At 38.8% G+C, this 15717-nt stretch overlaps 1 protein-coding gene across 1 annotated transcript in view; it reads left to right on the top strand.

Annotated features, from left to right (window-relative positions):
* The window catches only part of LOC124722897 (trafficking protein particle complex subunit 10), a 166905-nt gene that overhangs the window by 70275 nt on the left and 80913 nt on the right, over positions 1–15717 (top strand). The window contains exon 13 of the mRNA XM_047248038.1: positions 1763–1889. Coding sequence (XP_047103994.1) covers positions 1763–1889 — 127 coding nt within the window. The remainder of the gene's footprint in view (positions 1–1762; positions 1890–15717) is intronic.

Raw genomic sequence — 15717 nt, 5'->3', positions numbered from 1 at the left:
CCACCGGCAGATTGGCATTGGTGTTGTCTGCAGTTCATAACACAATAGTTGATAAAAAAAATCTGTCGTACCATGCTGTGGGGAATGCTGAAGAATCCTTCTCAACATTTTCCATCTTACTGTCTAAAAGAGAATAATTTACCATCTCACAGAAGGAAGCTATCTTTATCAAGAATTCTTCTTAATATCTTCACGGGGAAGACTGTGGAGCAGGACTGGTGGTTTTTTCCATGAACTTGGGCAGCATTTTGATCATTCAGGGAGTTTCTTGTTTTTCTTAATGTATCACACCTTCTTACGAGTGAATCATTTTTTTATATATAGTTTATAAGAAGATAATGGATGTCAAATGGCTGGAAGGACAAAAGTGTTGTGGTGTTGTACAAGTGACAATTTGTAACTTCAAGGAGCAATTAAATTGCACATGCCTCCAAGAAAGTTGCGTATATGGAAATTTAATACGTGCTGTATGTGTAGCATTGTGACAGTCGAGGAGAGTTTATGGTATTTTTCTCATACTTAACGGATTTGAAGCTCAGTGCATGGACTTAAGTTCCCTGAAGCAGTATGACATAGTTCCCAAACAATATCGAAGAATCATGTGGTGCTGAGGGAATTAGATTAGGGAACAAGACACTAAAAGTAGTAGATGACTTTTGCTGTTTGGACAGCAAAAGTAACTGATGATGGTTGAAGTAGAGATGATATAAAATTTAGACTGGTAGTGGAAAGAAAAGCTTTTCTGAAGAAGAGAAATTTGTTAATTTCAAATGTGGATTTAAGTGTTAAGAGGTTTTTTTTTCCAGAAGGTATTTGTTTGGAGTGTAACCATGTATGGAAGTGAAACATGGATGGTAAACAGTTTAGACAAGAAGAGAACAGAAATTTTTGAAATGTGGTGCTACAGAACAACGATGAAGATTAGATGGGGAGATTGCGTAACTGATGAAGAGGTACTGAATATTATTCAAGAGACAGGAAATTTGTGCCACAATTTGACTAAAATCAGGGATTGATTGATAGGACACATTCTGATACATCAGTGGGTCAGCAGTTTAGGATTGGAGGGAAGTGTGGGTGATGAAAATCATTGGTGAAGACCAAGAGTGGAATATGATAAGTGGATTCAGAAGGATGTTGTTGCAAGAGTTATTTGGAGATGATGAGGCTTGCACAGGATTCAGTAGCATGGAGAGCTGCATCAAACCACTCTTTGGACTGAAGAAGAAGACGATGATGACATTTCTTTCACCTCTAGCAAAGATATGTTAATGGAAAAAGAATGACAGGTTGCTGTGCAGTTCAGAGACCATGTTAAAATACAGGAGCCACTCTGACTTAATGGGTAAACCAGTTCATAGCCAGTAGAAAAGAACACACCACCTCCAATGGGGTCTAGCGTAGTAAAGCATCATGGTGTTCAAACCAACCCTGTTGAAGACAGTTTTACCTTTAGTCTTCAGGGTAGAAAACATAAATAGAACACACTGTAAGAGAAACTGCAAATATAGTGTTAATGAAGTTGAAAAACTTGACAGTGACATCCTTTTATTGGTCAGACAGTATCATCCTTTTATTGGTCAGACAGTATCAGTTTTTAACTGTCATTGTAGATATAATTTTAAAAAGTTTTTAGTTCCTTGAAACGTGCGAAGTATTCAAATCTATGTATACTCAATAAGGAACATTTGCATTACATTCCATAATAATAAAATTATTTTTAAGATGTTTTTAATGATATACAATCTTCTTCATATTTCAGGAGGACAGATAGTCAAGGAAAATATAAGAAAGTAAATGCAGCAGTAAAAAGTGATTTTATATGCGAGTTCAGTTTAGACAATTTCACTTTATATCCTGGAGTCAACACATTTGTATTGAAAGGAAAGGTAAGATGAAATTCATGTAACTGCAAACACACACACACCCACACCCTGGGACGGCAAAATTTTGGGTCTTCGGTTATTGAAACTGCTACTTTATAGTGAACATTCTGTGAAACAGATGATGCATATTGGAAAAGTCTCCACCTGAGATATACTCCATTACTTACAGTGTAACTGCAACTGTTCATGCATTCACAATGCTTCAACATGAGAGATCTGTACAAAACATGCTATAAACTTCAGCTACATTTTGATAATGTCATTATTTGTGACTTAGGGTGAGAGGGTGTACAAAATTCAGTTAATTTTTTTCCTTCAGCATCTTTCTTTGAGGTTGACACTAATGTTATTGCATTCATTATTACAATCCTTCAACATCTTTCTGATTTATTATGTAGTTTTTGATTATTTCAATCCTATCCCAGTATGCATTAGATGAAGATGGCAAAGAGAAGGCCAGATGAAGCTGAAATTGGTTACAGTTTTGTGACATAGAAGGTACAGTGAAGGTGAAGGAAATGACACTCTCATTTGCTGTGTAATTACTGTAGATGGTGCCATTCCACCTTTACCATATAGGAGCAGCTAGAAACATACACATGTAGGAAAGGGCATTGTGAGTGTAAAATATCGTAATGGTCAAAACATAAAAATATATAGCTTAGGATGTGGTAATATCATCTCTGAAATGGTAGTGCATATGTTCAGAACTGGCTCTTTGTGGTTTAGTGTACTAGGCAATTGAGGTATTTAGCTTTAATTGAGCCACAAATTTCTTTAATAAGAGTTTGATAGATTTACTTACATAAGAACGAGGTTCCATTTTTTAAAGTTTTGCCTTCTACTTGGTTCAGGCCAGAATTAAGGTTATCCATTGCCATAGCAGTCAGCCATTTCAGGGGCACCAGCTGCTGTTGGGGCATTCATTGACCACCACACCACTGTTGAGTGAGGTTGCTAATGAGTAGCGTAGCTTGACCACAGTAATAATGCATTTATATTGTGATGCTGGTAAGGAGGCAGAATTGACAATGACATAAACAGATACTAAACTCAATTTGTGTGATTTTCTGGATTTTTGCCCTAAATTGGGTACTCCTGAAATGTCTACATTCTAGGTTGTTTAAGAGTTTGCCTATTCAGGTGTGCCACCTGTTGCCAGTAACTGTATAGCCTAAGCAGTTGGTAAACATTCTCTTTTTGTCAGTTATTTGCTCACTTCAAAAACTGAAGGACTATTTAATTGGTTAATATTTAACAAATCAATTAGGTAATACAACACATAAGTATTGCAAAATCTGTTTCGTGATGTTGAGCAATATGGGATGTTGACAAACTCAGTGGACCTGTGTTCAGGAAGGTGGGATCTGGCCATACAGATTTAATTTTCTTGTCATTTCCTAAATCTCTTCTGGCAGGTGCTGGAAATGTTCCTCCAGCAAAGTCACAGTATATTTTCCCACCACTTCCACTGACTAGTGGTCTATTTCTAATGACGATAAAGCCAATAGATAAATACTCTTATTTTTATACACTCTAAGAAAAAAACACACACCACAAATGAATTATTCGAATGGGACAGAACCCAGTAGATGTGATGTAAATGTACAGACAAACAAATGGTTATAGTTTCAGAAGAATTGGATGATTTCTTCAAGAGAAAGAGCTTTACAAATTGAGTAAGTCATTTAACATGTTGCTTCACATCTGGCCCTTATGCAAGCAGTTATTCAGCTTGACATTGATTGATAGAGTTGTTGGATGTCCTTCTGAGGGCTATTGTACCATATTATGTCAAATTGGTGTGTTAGATCATCAAAATCCCAAGCTGTTTGGAGAACCCATCCCATAATGTTTCAAAAATTCTCAATTAGGGACAGGTACAATGACCTTTCTGAGCAAGGAAAGATTCGGCAAGCACGAAGACAAATAGTAGAAAGTCTTGCTGTGCGTGGAGAGGCATAGTCTGGCTGAATTGTAAGCCCAGGCAGTAAAACAGGATGTTGAATATTGTTAGTATATTGCTCTGCTGTAAAGGTGCCTTGGATGACTACTAAAGAGGTTCTGCTATGAAAAGAAATGATGTCTCAGACCACCACTCCTGCTTGTCAGGCTATATGGTGGATGACAGTCAGATTGGTATCCCACTGCTACCCCTCGAGCCCCCGTTGCAGGATGAAGTGGTACTGGTAGATAGATATGTTGATTTTCTGTTGCCCATATTTTGCAGTTCTGCGTATTGACCTGCCCTTGGAGGTGGAAATTGGCTTTGTCTGTCTACTACAGAATGTTCCATGGCCATTCATTGTCCACTTCATGTGAGCAAGAAATTGCAGGGCGAACATTTGTATTGCTGCCAGGTAGGCAGGAAACAGCTCCTGAACATGAGTGATTTTGTTGGGATAGCAATGTAGGATGTTCATAGGATTTTATGCACCACACTTGCAGGCATGTCCAATGTCCAGGCAATTCCCTATGCTGTCCAGGCAATTCCCTATGCACTGCATGTTTGCACACCCCTGCTCAACTCCTACTGCAATGCTGTGGCCACATCGACAGATGTCAAATCAACTACTTTCCTCCCTCTGCCACACTGCACTTCAAAATTACCTGTCCTCGAATTTTGTAATCTTATTGAGACCCTTAGCGGGCATCAGACCAATGCCTGTTTTCATACCCTTGAGTGTCTAGGACTTCTGCAGGGCTACTGACGCACAATCACCATCCTTGTAAAAGAGCTTTACCAGCAGAACGCTATCCTTCGTGGAGACAGTCATGTTGGGCATCCCAGACACAAACTGAGGAACAGCTGTGTTCCACGCATCAGTTGGTGAGCATATTCTGACCCTTACAGCACTATCTATTAGTAAAATTTTCATTAATTTTTTCCCATCACTTATCCCCTTACCTCAATATTTTACTGTTCAAATTTGATATTGTTCTGAGCTGTAGTTCTCTTTCTACTAAGTTTTGGAACTGTAACTTTAATTATGGGCACCATGAAAACAGTGATTGCCTCATAAGCTTTCAATGAAGATTTCATCTTTGAAAAATGTGATCTCATGATCATTAATATTAGGTTAAAATTCTGTAACTGGTCTAGTGGGTCTCTAATCATCTTGAAATGTCTGCCTTTGAGTTTGTAATTGAAACTATTTTACTTGCTGATTTGCACAACTGTCTATCCAATTTTCATCAGAACCTCCACCATATGTGCAGTTGTATTTTTAAGTGGGGGAGGGGATTGTAATATGTGCTGTCATATCCATTTCAGTATGTGATTGAGGCAAGAAAGAACAATTAAAAACAGTTAACTAGATTTGAGGAGGACTGGAGCATTGTTCAAATATGCAGTTACAAATAACCACGTGTACACTACAGCAAAATTTTCCTCCATCAACCATTTAATTGTAAAATGACGTACTTAAAGGCTAATTGTTGTTGAGAATGCAATTTTTCAGGGATTGGTTGCATTCTTGTGGTTAATTTGTTTTATCTTATATGGTGAAGATAAGTAAATATCACTCTCATAATCTTAGCTAATGATTAAAGCATCTCAGCTGTGCTCCATTCTCATACATCAACTACCCATCTTTTATTTGTTTACCAAACATTCCTTCTTTCCTTTCATGCCAATGGTTCAATGCTTATTTGCTACTATTATTGGCCCAAGTTTTTAAAATTTAAACTAGGGTTATTTTTTGCACATCCAAAATTCATATTGAGTGTCCATATAGCTGCAGGTATTGTTCGTAGCTTTTTACCAATGTCACTGTATGGATGAATATTGCTACAGTTGGCTGTAACTTGAGGGGTTCTTGCGTGACATGCAGGTAAAAATAACTAGATTCTCAAGCTTGGTGATAACCTCAGTAGTTAACTTTTTGATTTGGAAAAAAAAAGTGGATTTAAAACATACACCCTTGAAAGCTTTTAGTTTGAGGTTCTGCTGCCAGAGTACCACCAGATGATATTTAGAACATATTGCTGAATGAATGTTTTTTATAACGCTCTGAAAAAAGCATTGATAATGAATTGGTGTCACTAATTTTTTGTCATTGTGTAGTGTAAAAAGAATATTCTATGAAATTGTTAACTAACAGACTAAATTGGGTTGTTAAGATGCCTATTAGCAGATTATTTTATCCTTCACACATGTTCTTACTCTGGCTTTTTATGAATGAAGGTTAATCATGCCAATTTCATTATGATGTCATTCAGTGAATGTGGAGATTTAGTCATCTGATGTTAGTACATTTATTACATTTAGAATGTAATGATGCATTTATGCTGCCACCTCGTTACTCGCTGGCACGGCACTGTGATGATGAATTAAACCCACTGTGTCTTACTGGTCCATTTAACCTGTACCATTGCTGCTCGCCCCACTACTCACCCTACTTCTTGCTACGATCCATGCCAGGCAATGGTATCAAGCTCTTTTGTGTTTCACGCTGCGACCATCACTGTTTGTCCTGAAACTTGGGCCGCGATTGCTTCAAGGCTACTCCAGGGCACCATATTTGACTCTGCAGCACTCTTCTCAATATATGAACAACTGCAGGGCGATTACTCCCTGCGGCAGTGAGGCTGCAGCATAAATAAACAAAGCACCCAGTGAGTGGCAAGGTGCGATGTGCCAGCTGTGTGTACAGAGATGCCAAAGTAAGGCTCCAACATAAACATTCCATAAGTGAAATTACTGGTATAGTTAAAAAACTGCTGGTGCACCTTGACTACAATAGTAGTTGCAGATATAACCATTGCCTAGAAAGTCTTCTTGAATTACAAGCTACAGGTAACATGACTTCACCTTTAAATATCAAACATCCAGTGACTACTATACTCATTTATGTCAGTGAATGTAATAGTATGCTGTACTAAGTGTCAGTGGCTTCGTAACATAGGTAGTGCTACTTGTTCCAGGATGTATTGTTTCTGCTAGTCAGAATCCTGCTCTCAAATTACAGATTAATAGTTCTGACACACATGAGACGCTGCTGTTCCACTGGTAGCCAATGATCACTGTGGAGAGGGGAAATGGGGCCACTACTGACAATTATTCTTCCTATTTATTGGAATATCGGTCTTACATTATCACTGGAGTTATTACTCCAGCCCATTTCTGTAGGCAGTGTTCAAACTGATTGACTTTTAATGGAAGTAACAGAAATGGGTTCAACAGTATTGAGCAAGGTGAACTAAAAGTAGAAAGAACCCAGTGACAATGTTGTGCTCCAGTAGACAGTGGCAATAAAATTGAAAATAATTACTGTTTATCCTCACCAGTGTCGCTATGCTTTGGGTCTCTAATCTATATTAATCCCTAAATTCGAACAGAGAATTCAAATTTAAATTGTATTTGCTAAAGCACTGTGTAGCACTGAAACAAGCATGAGCTGTATATGAGGAGGCTTGTTAAAGTTGGTTGTACACAAATGGATTATTTGTGAAATGGCAACTGTTCGGTAAATGGTCGCACTGCTGTGGCACACGAGTTCCAGCCCAGTCACCCATAATGTGACAGAAATCGAATGACAGCAGCCGCAAGTGCTATGGGCCAAGAGATTCAACCAGCAAGCCACATGCTCACCACAGCTGATGTCTGAAGAGGATGCGGGACCAGTTGACAATAGGCAGTCAGTGCGAAGAGTGGAATGGCCAGCTGACAGCAGGCAGTGTTGCATTCTCTGTACTATGTTTATCTACAAGTATTGTACACAATGTTTCCTATAGATGTAGAGAAAATGGACACAAAAAATTTAGTAATGAAGCTAGAAAAAGGCTTTGTATTTGGGGCGTGAGGACTGATAAAGACGTGCATAGAAACATTAAATACGTGGTATGACATTTATTGTGAATTATTTCCAGACTTCACAGACCCATAAAGTAGAGCGGGAAAATCTGTTGGTATTTCTTTTCCAGCTCTTCATTATTCCAATGATATTCTGGTCACAGGATCAATTAGTACTGCAACAAAATTATTGAGTTAGTGTCCCCAAATGTATTCAGCATTTTGATTCAGAAAATCATCTACAGCTACAAATTTCAAGAAACTCCTAAATTTCTCTATTGTTCACATTTTCCATCTTCCTCCTTCTGACACAATCTGTAAGACAGACTAATTCAGTTGCAGCTATGATGGTATCTGGTGATATTTTTTTTTTTTTGTAAACTTGTAACTAAGACGAGAGAGATCAGTGTATATGATCATTCACAGTTATGTGATTTCTTGAAGTATTCCCAGCGTGACTGAGTGATGGTTGGCTACTGGGAAACAAGTCTTTTTGGTATAAAAATAAATGTGTAATTAGTTATTTATTATATTGGAATTATGTACAACAAATACAAGGAATGACCAGAAAGAATGAAACGTAGGTGCCAGCATGCATTAAAGGTTCTTACAGGGTTTGACATAGGGTACTGTTCATATGTTTATGACATGAACAAGCGGCAGTAACAACCTAAGATTCCTTTATATCAGATGAATTAAGCCACATGAGCAACATGGACAGTTACATTATTCGAAAGAGTGACACTTCGATCAGTAAACATATAACATAAACAAACCACGATTCAGTAAGCATTACTCTAAATTGGATTTGTGGATAGTGACAGATTAGTTCATTCTGTTATGTTTCAGATGAATTTACTGGTACAGTTACTGAAAATAACAATCAAAGTAGAGAAATCAAATTACCAAACTAGTACATATAAAAGGAAATGCTTATGACAACTCATATTCTACCTTATGTTATGTAACACCTCAGATTTTGCTATCCTACCAAAGCATTTTACCAGCTTCACTTCCATTGCTTACTGCTGACACATTTCTTCTTTTTTCATCAAAGTTTATGGCAGACTCAAATCCTTTCACAGCAAATGTGTGTCCATGTTGGTGGCCATCTCTGTATGTGTGGCTTATATAGCAAAGTGTCTCCAATTTAAGAAAACATGTTAAAAATAAAGTATATTTCTTGTAATTTTATTTGTATTCCTGTCGTCATTTAGTTGCAAGGTAAATTGTTGTCAGGTTGCCTATACTTACATTTTGTAAAACTTTAACAGTAACAGTTAGTAGATGAAACTGTTAGTTCAGACAACAAAAAAGGAGACTTGCGGTATATAGACAACTCTCCCACTGGATCTGTAGTCTTTCTCTTTAAAATGAAAATAACTCTTAATGCAATGTTAATGTAGAGTGTGACTGTAACTGACTTCATAAGCTAAACAATTTCAGTGTGTTAGCTATGATTTGTGTGATCTAAAATGTACAAAATATAAATAGGTGTAAAATATAAACAAAATATAAATGGGTATAAAATATAAACATGTCAGCAACTGCAAACTTTCCGAAGTATGTGCAGTCAGTTACTTAATTTTGAAGGACTGTAATTACTATGAGCAGTAAAGGAGAGAGAGCTACTTCATTATCAAGCTACGATGTGAGACTACCATATGCCAAAGAAGTTTTTTCTTTTTTTAGTTGAATAGTCTCCTCATAATTGAGTGTGGGAGCTTGCCTAGCAGAAAACATACATGAATTCAAAGACCAGTCGCTTTCAATTTTTTTACCTGAAAAGTAAAATTTTTTATGAGAAACTAACTAAATTTCCATAAAACCATTTTTTATAAGCTCAGCAGATGACTTTATATTTCTCTCTTCATGCCATTCCACAGCCAGCTGCATGGCAGCATGATTCTATGTCTTACTGTAGTATATCTCCTGTTGTGGAAACATTTTGTGTGTGTGTGTGTGTGTGTGTGTGTGTGTGTGTGTGTGTGTGTGTGTGTGTGTGTGTGGTCCGAGCCTAAGTATGGTATAAGTTCCAAGTCGCCATCCATACAAGGGGGTGGAGACAGTTTCCATGAGCTCATGTTTTTGCAACTAAATTCTTCATGTGAGGTACCACAGCCATATATCTGTTGAAAGACATTTTGAAGTTTTCCAGCTTGGCTGTTTTCATCAGATATTCACTTTTTTACATCTTCCACGATTGGCCTTGTCGGCTATTTTCAAGAGCAGTCTACAAAGAAGCAGATCAAAGGTACGTGACCCATAAGTTTGGCGTACTGACATACAAAAATTATATTTTATAATGGCCACCTAAAATTGTACTTACAGGTGCTCATGTGTTGTGCACTTATCTTGTTATAAAATGGTGGATATAGCTGATCAGGAAGTGAGCACATCATGTGGATGCGTCAGAATTGAAAACAGAAAGATTACTGTGTGCATTAATAGTCAGGTTCATAACTAGTGCCATGATACAGGACACAATATGTGCTTGTTCTCATTGTTGTACACCAACTGTCACTTCTGGGCACACAGGAAACAGTTACAGCAATCAGTGTGTCCATAGATCTACAGATGTGTCAGGGACATAATGTACTGTATGCTATTGTAGAATTGTAAAAACCAGATCCAGAACAAACAGTGTGTCAGGGCATCAAATGTGTGTATAGAGTGCAGTGAATACAAGAAAATGGGGGAAGGTAGCATTTATTACATTCTGAACGCAAAATAATTAGAAGTAACTGGCTATTATTTTAGTATATTATGGATTTTACCGTCATGTGAATGTTAACCCTATCATTAACTTTTGCAGTAGTGAACTACCTCTCTCTGCTTTTAAATATTGGCAACTTTATAATTTAGGCTTTCGTATATATTTTACTTGATGCATCATCCAGCATATTTTAGTTGCTAGTAGCACCTTTTATGTAAGATAGCGGGAGCTCCATGATGCTATATTATAAACTGATCGTCGCCTCAGGCTATGTTATGTTCTTTCTTTTCAACATTTCATTCCTTTGCAGTAGCCAACTACTTACGTGACTTTTCTTAATATATCTTTATGCTTGTCATTTGTTACAAAAATGTTGTGTGTTTATGTGCCATCTGACAGAGCCGTCCCCTCATCTTGTTTGTTTGCCACTTGTAGAACATTTTATGTTAGACTATCTCAGACCAGGCTTTGAGATTAACTGTCCATCGTTTTATCGTGTATGCTGTCACTATGCTAGAATTACACCTTGTCATGTTTGCTGTAGCATACAATTTTTTTTAATCTTTCAAATATTTTAATTTTACTGATTACCTTAAGCTTTCAGCTTGCTGTGATTTTTAATTGGTGTACCGCAGCTCCCATATAACCCCATTTTTAGCCGTTAGTAAAACTTTTACATAATATGTTCACAGACCATAATATGAGAATAAAATAACTTTCATTTTACATATTACACATTTTACCATCATAAGTTACACTCTGTCACTAATTTTTGGTGTGGCAAACTAAGGGGGGCTCTAAAACACCTTCAGACTATTTCTGTATCATTCCACCCTTTAACAGCATGTGGGAGAAATGAACACTAAAATCCTTCCATACATCTCTGATTTCTCTTTATTTTATTACGGTGATCATTTCTCCCACTATAGAGTGGCAATAATAAAGTATTTTCACATTCAGAGGAGGAAGTTTGTGAAAAAGTCTTTGTTTTTATGCCTGCCACCCCAACTCGATTATCATATGTGTGAAAATCTCTCCCTTATTATTTCGCGGTAATACAAACTGGGCTGCCCGTCTTGGACTACTTCAATTTTTTCCCTCTATCTCATCCTGTAAGGATTCCATGTTGTACAACAATACTTGCACAAAGGATGTACAAGGATATTGTAAATAGTCTGTAGTAGATCTGCTGCATCAAATGGCAGCAGCATCTGCAAACAATCGGAGAGGACTGCTCAGATTGTCTCCTAAATGGTTTATATGGATCAGGAATAGCAGAGGGCCTATAACACTTCCTTGGGGAACACCAGATATCACTTCTGTTTTACTTGATGATTTTCCATTTGTTACTACATACTGTGACCTTCCTGGCAGGAAATCGCACATCCAGTCGGATTGCAGAAGAATACTCTCTAGGCATGAAGTTTGATTTGAAGTCTCTTGTGAGGAACAGTCTCAAAGCCTTCAGGAAATCTAGAAATAGGGAATCAGTTTAGAACACATGTCGATAGCAGTAATTACTTGGTTTGAGTAAAGAGTTGATAGTGTTCTACAGTAATGATATTTTCTGAATCTGTGCTGACTTAGTCAATAGACCATTACCGTCAAGGTAATTCATAATGTTCGAACACAGTGTATATTCCAAAAACCTGCTGCAAATTTGTCAGTTTTACGTGTCTATAATTCACTGGATTACTCTTATTTCCTTTCTTGTGCATTTTTGTGACCTGTGCAACTTCTCAGTCTTTTGGTATGGATCGTTCGTTGAGTGAGTGGTTGTGCATGATTCTTAAGTATGGAGATATTGTATCAGGTACTCTGAAAGGAACCTAATTGGTATACTGTAAGACTTACCTTTTGCAAATGATTTAAGCTGCTTTGCTAGGCTGAGGATATCTGCTTCTGACTTACTCTTGTTCACAGCTGTTCTTGATTTGCACTCTGGAATATTTACTTTACCTTACGTGGTGAAGGAATTTCAGGAAATTATTTTAGAACTCTGCTTTAGTGGTGCTGTCATCGGTAATATTACCACTGGTGTTGTGCAGTGAAGGTATTGATGGTCTTGTTATTGGTGTTCTTTATGCACAGCCATAATCTCTTTAGATTTTCTGTCAGATTTTGAGTCAGAGTTTTGTTGTGGAAGCTATCAAAAATGACACAATTTTACAGTGCCTTTTTTTGTTGTGGATTACGATGCAAATTTCCTTTGGACATGTATTTATTTTGCTTGAAAGTTACTTGCCCGGTGTCAGTTGATAAATACAATATTGCAGTGCCTGTTTTATTCTGAACTACGAAGCAAAGTTCTTTTAGACTTGCATGCATGTTCAAAGGAACTTTGCATTGTAATTCAGAATAAAATCGGCACTGCAATACTGTATTTTATCTGTTGACACTGGGCAAGTGACTTTTAAGTAAAATGTCTCACTTGTATATAAATACACATAATGGGTGTATGAGTACAGGCTGCAGACGTACGGTTGAAGACACATGGAAGTTTGGGTCTGCCCGAGAGTCATGCATGGACAGCCAACTGGTAATGCGACTGCTCACGATCAGGGGGAAATCGAGGTCTGAGTCTGGTACGGTACAAATTTTCAGTGTCGTCATTCCATTCTACAGCTGACGGTTGTCCATATTTGCAATTGAAAATACATTTAACACTATTAAAAGCATCTCACATTTGTGTCTACACGAAGTCTTGAGCTTCAGCAAAACATTGGAGCTTTTGTGTTCTGTTCAATTTGGCATGCCTTTTTTGTTGCTTTTGCAACAGTGTTGTGACCTGTCTTTTGTACCAAAGGGGATCAGTACAATATTTTATCGATTTTATTGGTATAATTTGCTGCTGATACTGTTTCTTTGAATTGAAGCCACATCTGTGGAAACTTACGTAGTTAGCTGGGAAGGAGTGGAGACTGTCATCTACCAAGGTGTGAAGGGAATTTTCATCTGCTTTTCTAAATAGATATATTTATTATCTGCCTTCATGTTTTAAATATTGACAACCATATAATTTAGGATGTAATATTCTTTACTTGATGCATCATTTAAAGTGTTAGCTGCTAGCATCACCGGCCTTCCCACTTACGTTCAGTGACCTTAGGTGCAACATGCTAAATTATAAACTGATTAATTTTTCTTTTCAACATGTAATTTCTTGCTATAGCAAACAACTTTTGTCACTTTTTCTTAAAATATCTTTACATTCATATTTTGTTGTGCAACTTTATGTTTCAAACAATGGAAACTCCAGGTGGGAATATCAACAGAGTAGGAAAAGATAGATTGCTACTTACTGTAAAGATAACACACTAAGTTGCAGACAGCCACAGTTAACAGACACTTACACGTAAACTTTTGGCCACAGCATTGGTCAGAAAAACACACACACACACACACACACACACACACACACACACACACACACACAAAAGCAAGCACAATCATGCACATGACCACAAACTTTCTCTTGTGATGACTGATGGAAACACTATCTGGTGGAGTTTGCAGGGACTAGAATGCCAACATATACAGTGTCAAGACGTGGAAACTGTTGGGTGGAGGGTGTGGGGACGGTATGTGACTGTAGGTTGAGGCTGGGATAATTATGGGAGCAAAGTGTTCTAAGGATACTCCCATCTGTGCAATTGAGAGAAGCTGGTGATGGAGAGGAGAATCCAGATGGTTCAGGTAGTGAAGCAGCCATTGAAATAAAGGATGTTATGTTCAGCTGCATGTCATACCACAGGATGGTCTGCTATGCTGTTGACCATAGTTTGGCAGTGGCCATTCGTCTTAGTGGACAGTTGGTTGGTACTCATACCAATATAAAAAGCTGTGGGATGATTTCAGCAGAGGTGGTAAATGATGAGGCCTGGCCCCAGATAAGGTAAGATAAACCTGTGATGATGACTGGAATAGGAAATACTGGATGGGTGGATTAAGCAGGTATTGCCCCTGAGTCTTCCATAGGGATATAATCCTTGCAGCAAGGGATTAGGATTGGAAGTGCACAGGGATGGACCAGGATGTTGTGGAGGTTAGCTGGGCAACAGAACACCATTTTAGGAGGGATGGGAAGATATTGGGTAGGACGTCCCTCATTTCAAGGCATGAAGATAGGTAATCAAAGCCATGTAGAACGATGTGGTCCTGTTGTTCCAGTCTGGAGTGGTATTGTTGTGATGAAGCGGGCACTCCTTTGTGACTGGTTCTTGGGGGGTGTGAGGGGAAATGGCACAGGAGATCTGTTTGTGGGCTAGGTCTGGGGATACTGTGCCTGTCTGTGAAGGGCTTGGTGCGACCCTCAGCATAATGGGCAAGTGAGTTCTTGTCACTGCAGGTATGTCATCCCCAGGTGGCCACACTGTATGGGAGAAATTGTTTGGTGTGAAAAGAATGACAGCTGTCAAAATGCAAGTACTGTTGGTGGGTTTAATGTGAACAGAGGTGCAGATGGGGCCAGTGGAGAGCAGGAGGTCAATATCTAGGAAGGTGGCACACTGGGTTGAGAAGCACAAGGTGAAGTGGATGGGAGAGAGGTTACTTACTAACTTTATCCTAAGCCACAACTACTACTTTGAAGTGAAGGTACATAAACACACTCACAGCACAGCCATGGGCACCTGCATGGCAGCCTCCTATGCCAACCTGCCCTGTATGCTGAGGGTCTCACAAAGGCTTTCACAGACAGGTACTGTTCCCCGAACTAGTCTGTGAACAGATCTCCTGTGCCATTTCCCCTCACACCCTCAATCCTACCACCATCCCCAAGAGCCAGCCCCAAAGGAGTGCCCCTTCGCCATCCAGTACCATCCAAGACTGGAACAGCGGAACGACATCCTTAGCCAGGGCTTTGATTACCTATTGTTATGCCCTGAAATGAGGACATCCTACCCAATATCCATCCCAATCCTCCTAAAGTGGTGGTCAGTCACTCGTCCAACCTCCATAACCTCCTAGTCCATCCGCATGCCACTCACAATCGCAACCTCTTGCCATGAGGAACATATCCCTATGGAAGACCTAGGTGCAAGACCTGTCCAATACACCCACCCAGTACTTCCCATTCCAGGCGTCACAGGCTTATCCTCCTCCATCAGAGGCCGGACCACCTGTGGAAGCCGCCATGTCATTTAGCAACTGTGCTGCAATCATGGCACAGCTTTTTGTGTTTCATATTGGTATTCAGGTGCCGGGTATGGGCTTGGCGACCCCGGGTTTCCTGAGCTGGGTACTGGTAAGCGCCGCCAGTCCCCTGTCACCGTAAGATCTGGGCATACTTCAGCGACCACCGTGCGGCGCGGTGGTGGAAC

Source organism: Schistocerca piceifrons, chromosome X, assembly GCF_021461385.2.
Source record: "Schistocerca piceifrons isolate TAMUIC-IGC-003096 chromosome X, iqSchPice1.1, whole genome shotgun sequence".
Classification (NCBI taxonomy): Eukaryota; Metazoa; Arthropoda; class Insecta; order Orthoptera; family Acrididae; genus Schistocerca; species Schistocerca piceifrons.
The sequence above is the reverse complement of the archived record's forward strand: the minus strand, read 5'-3'. Positions and strand labels throughout refer to the sequence as shown.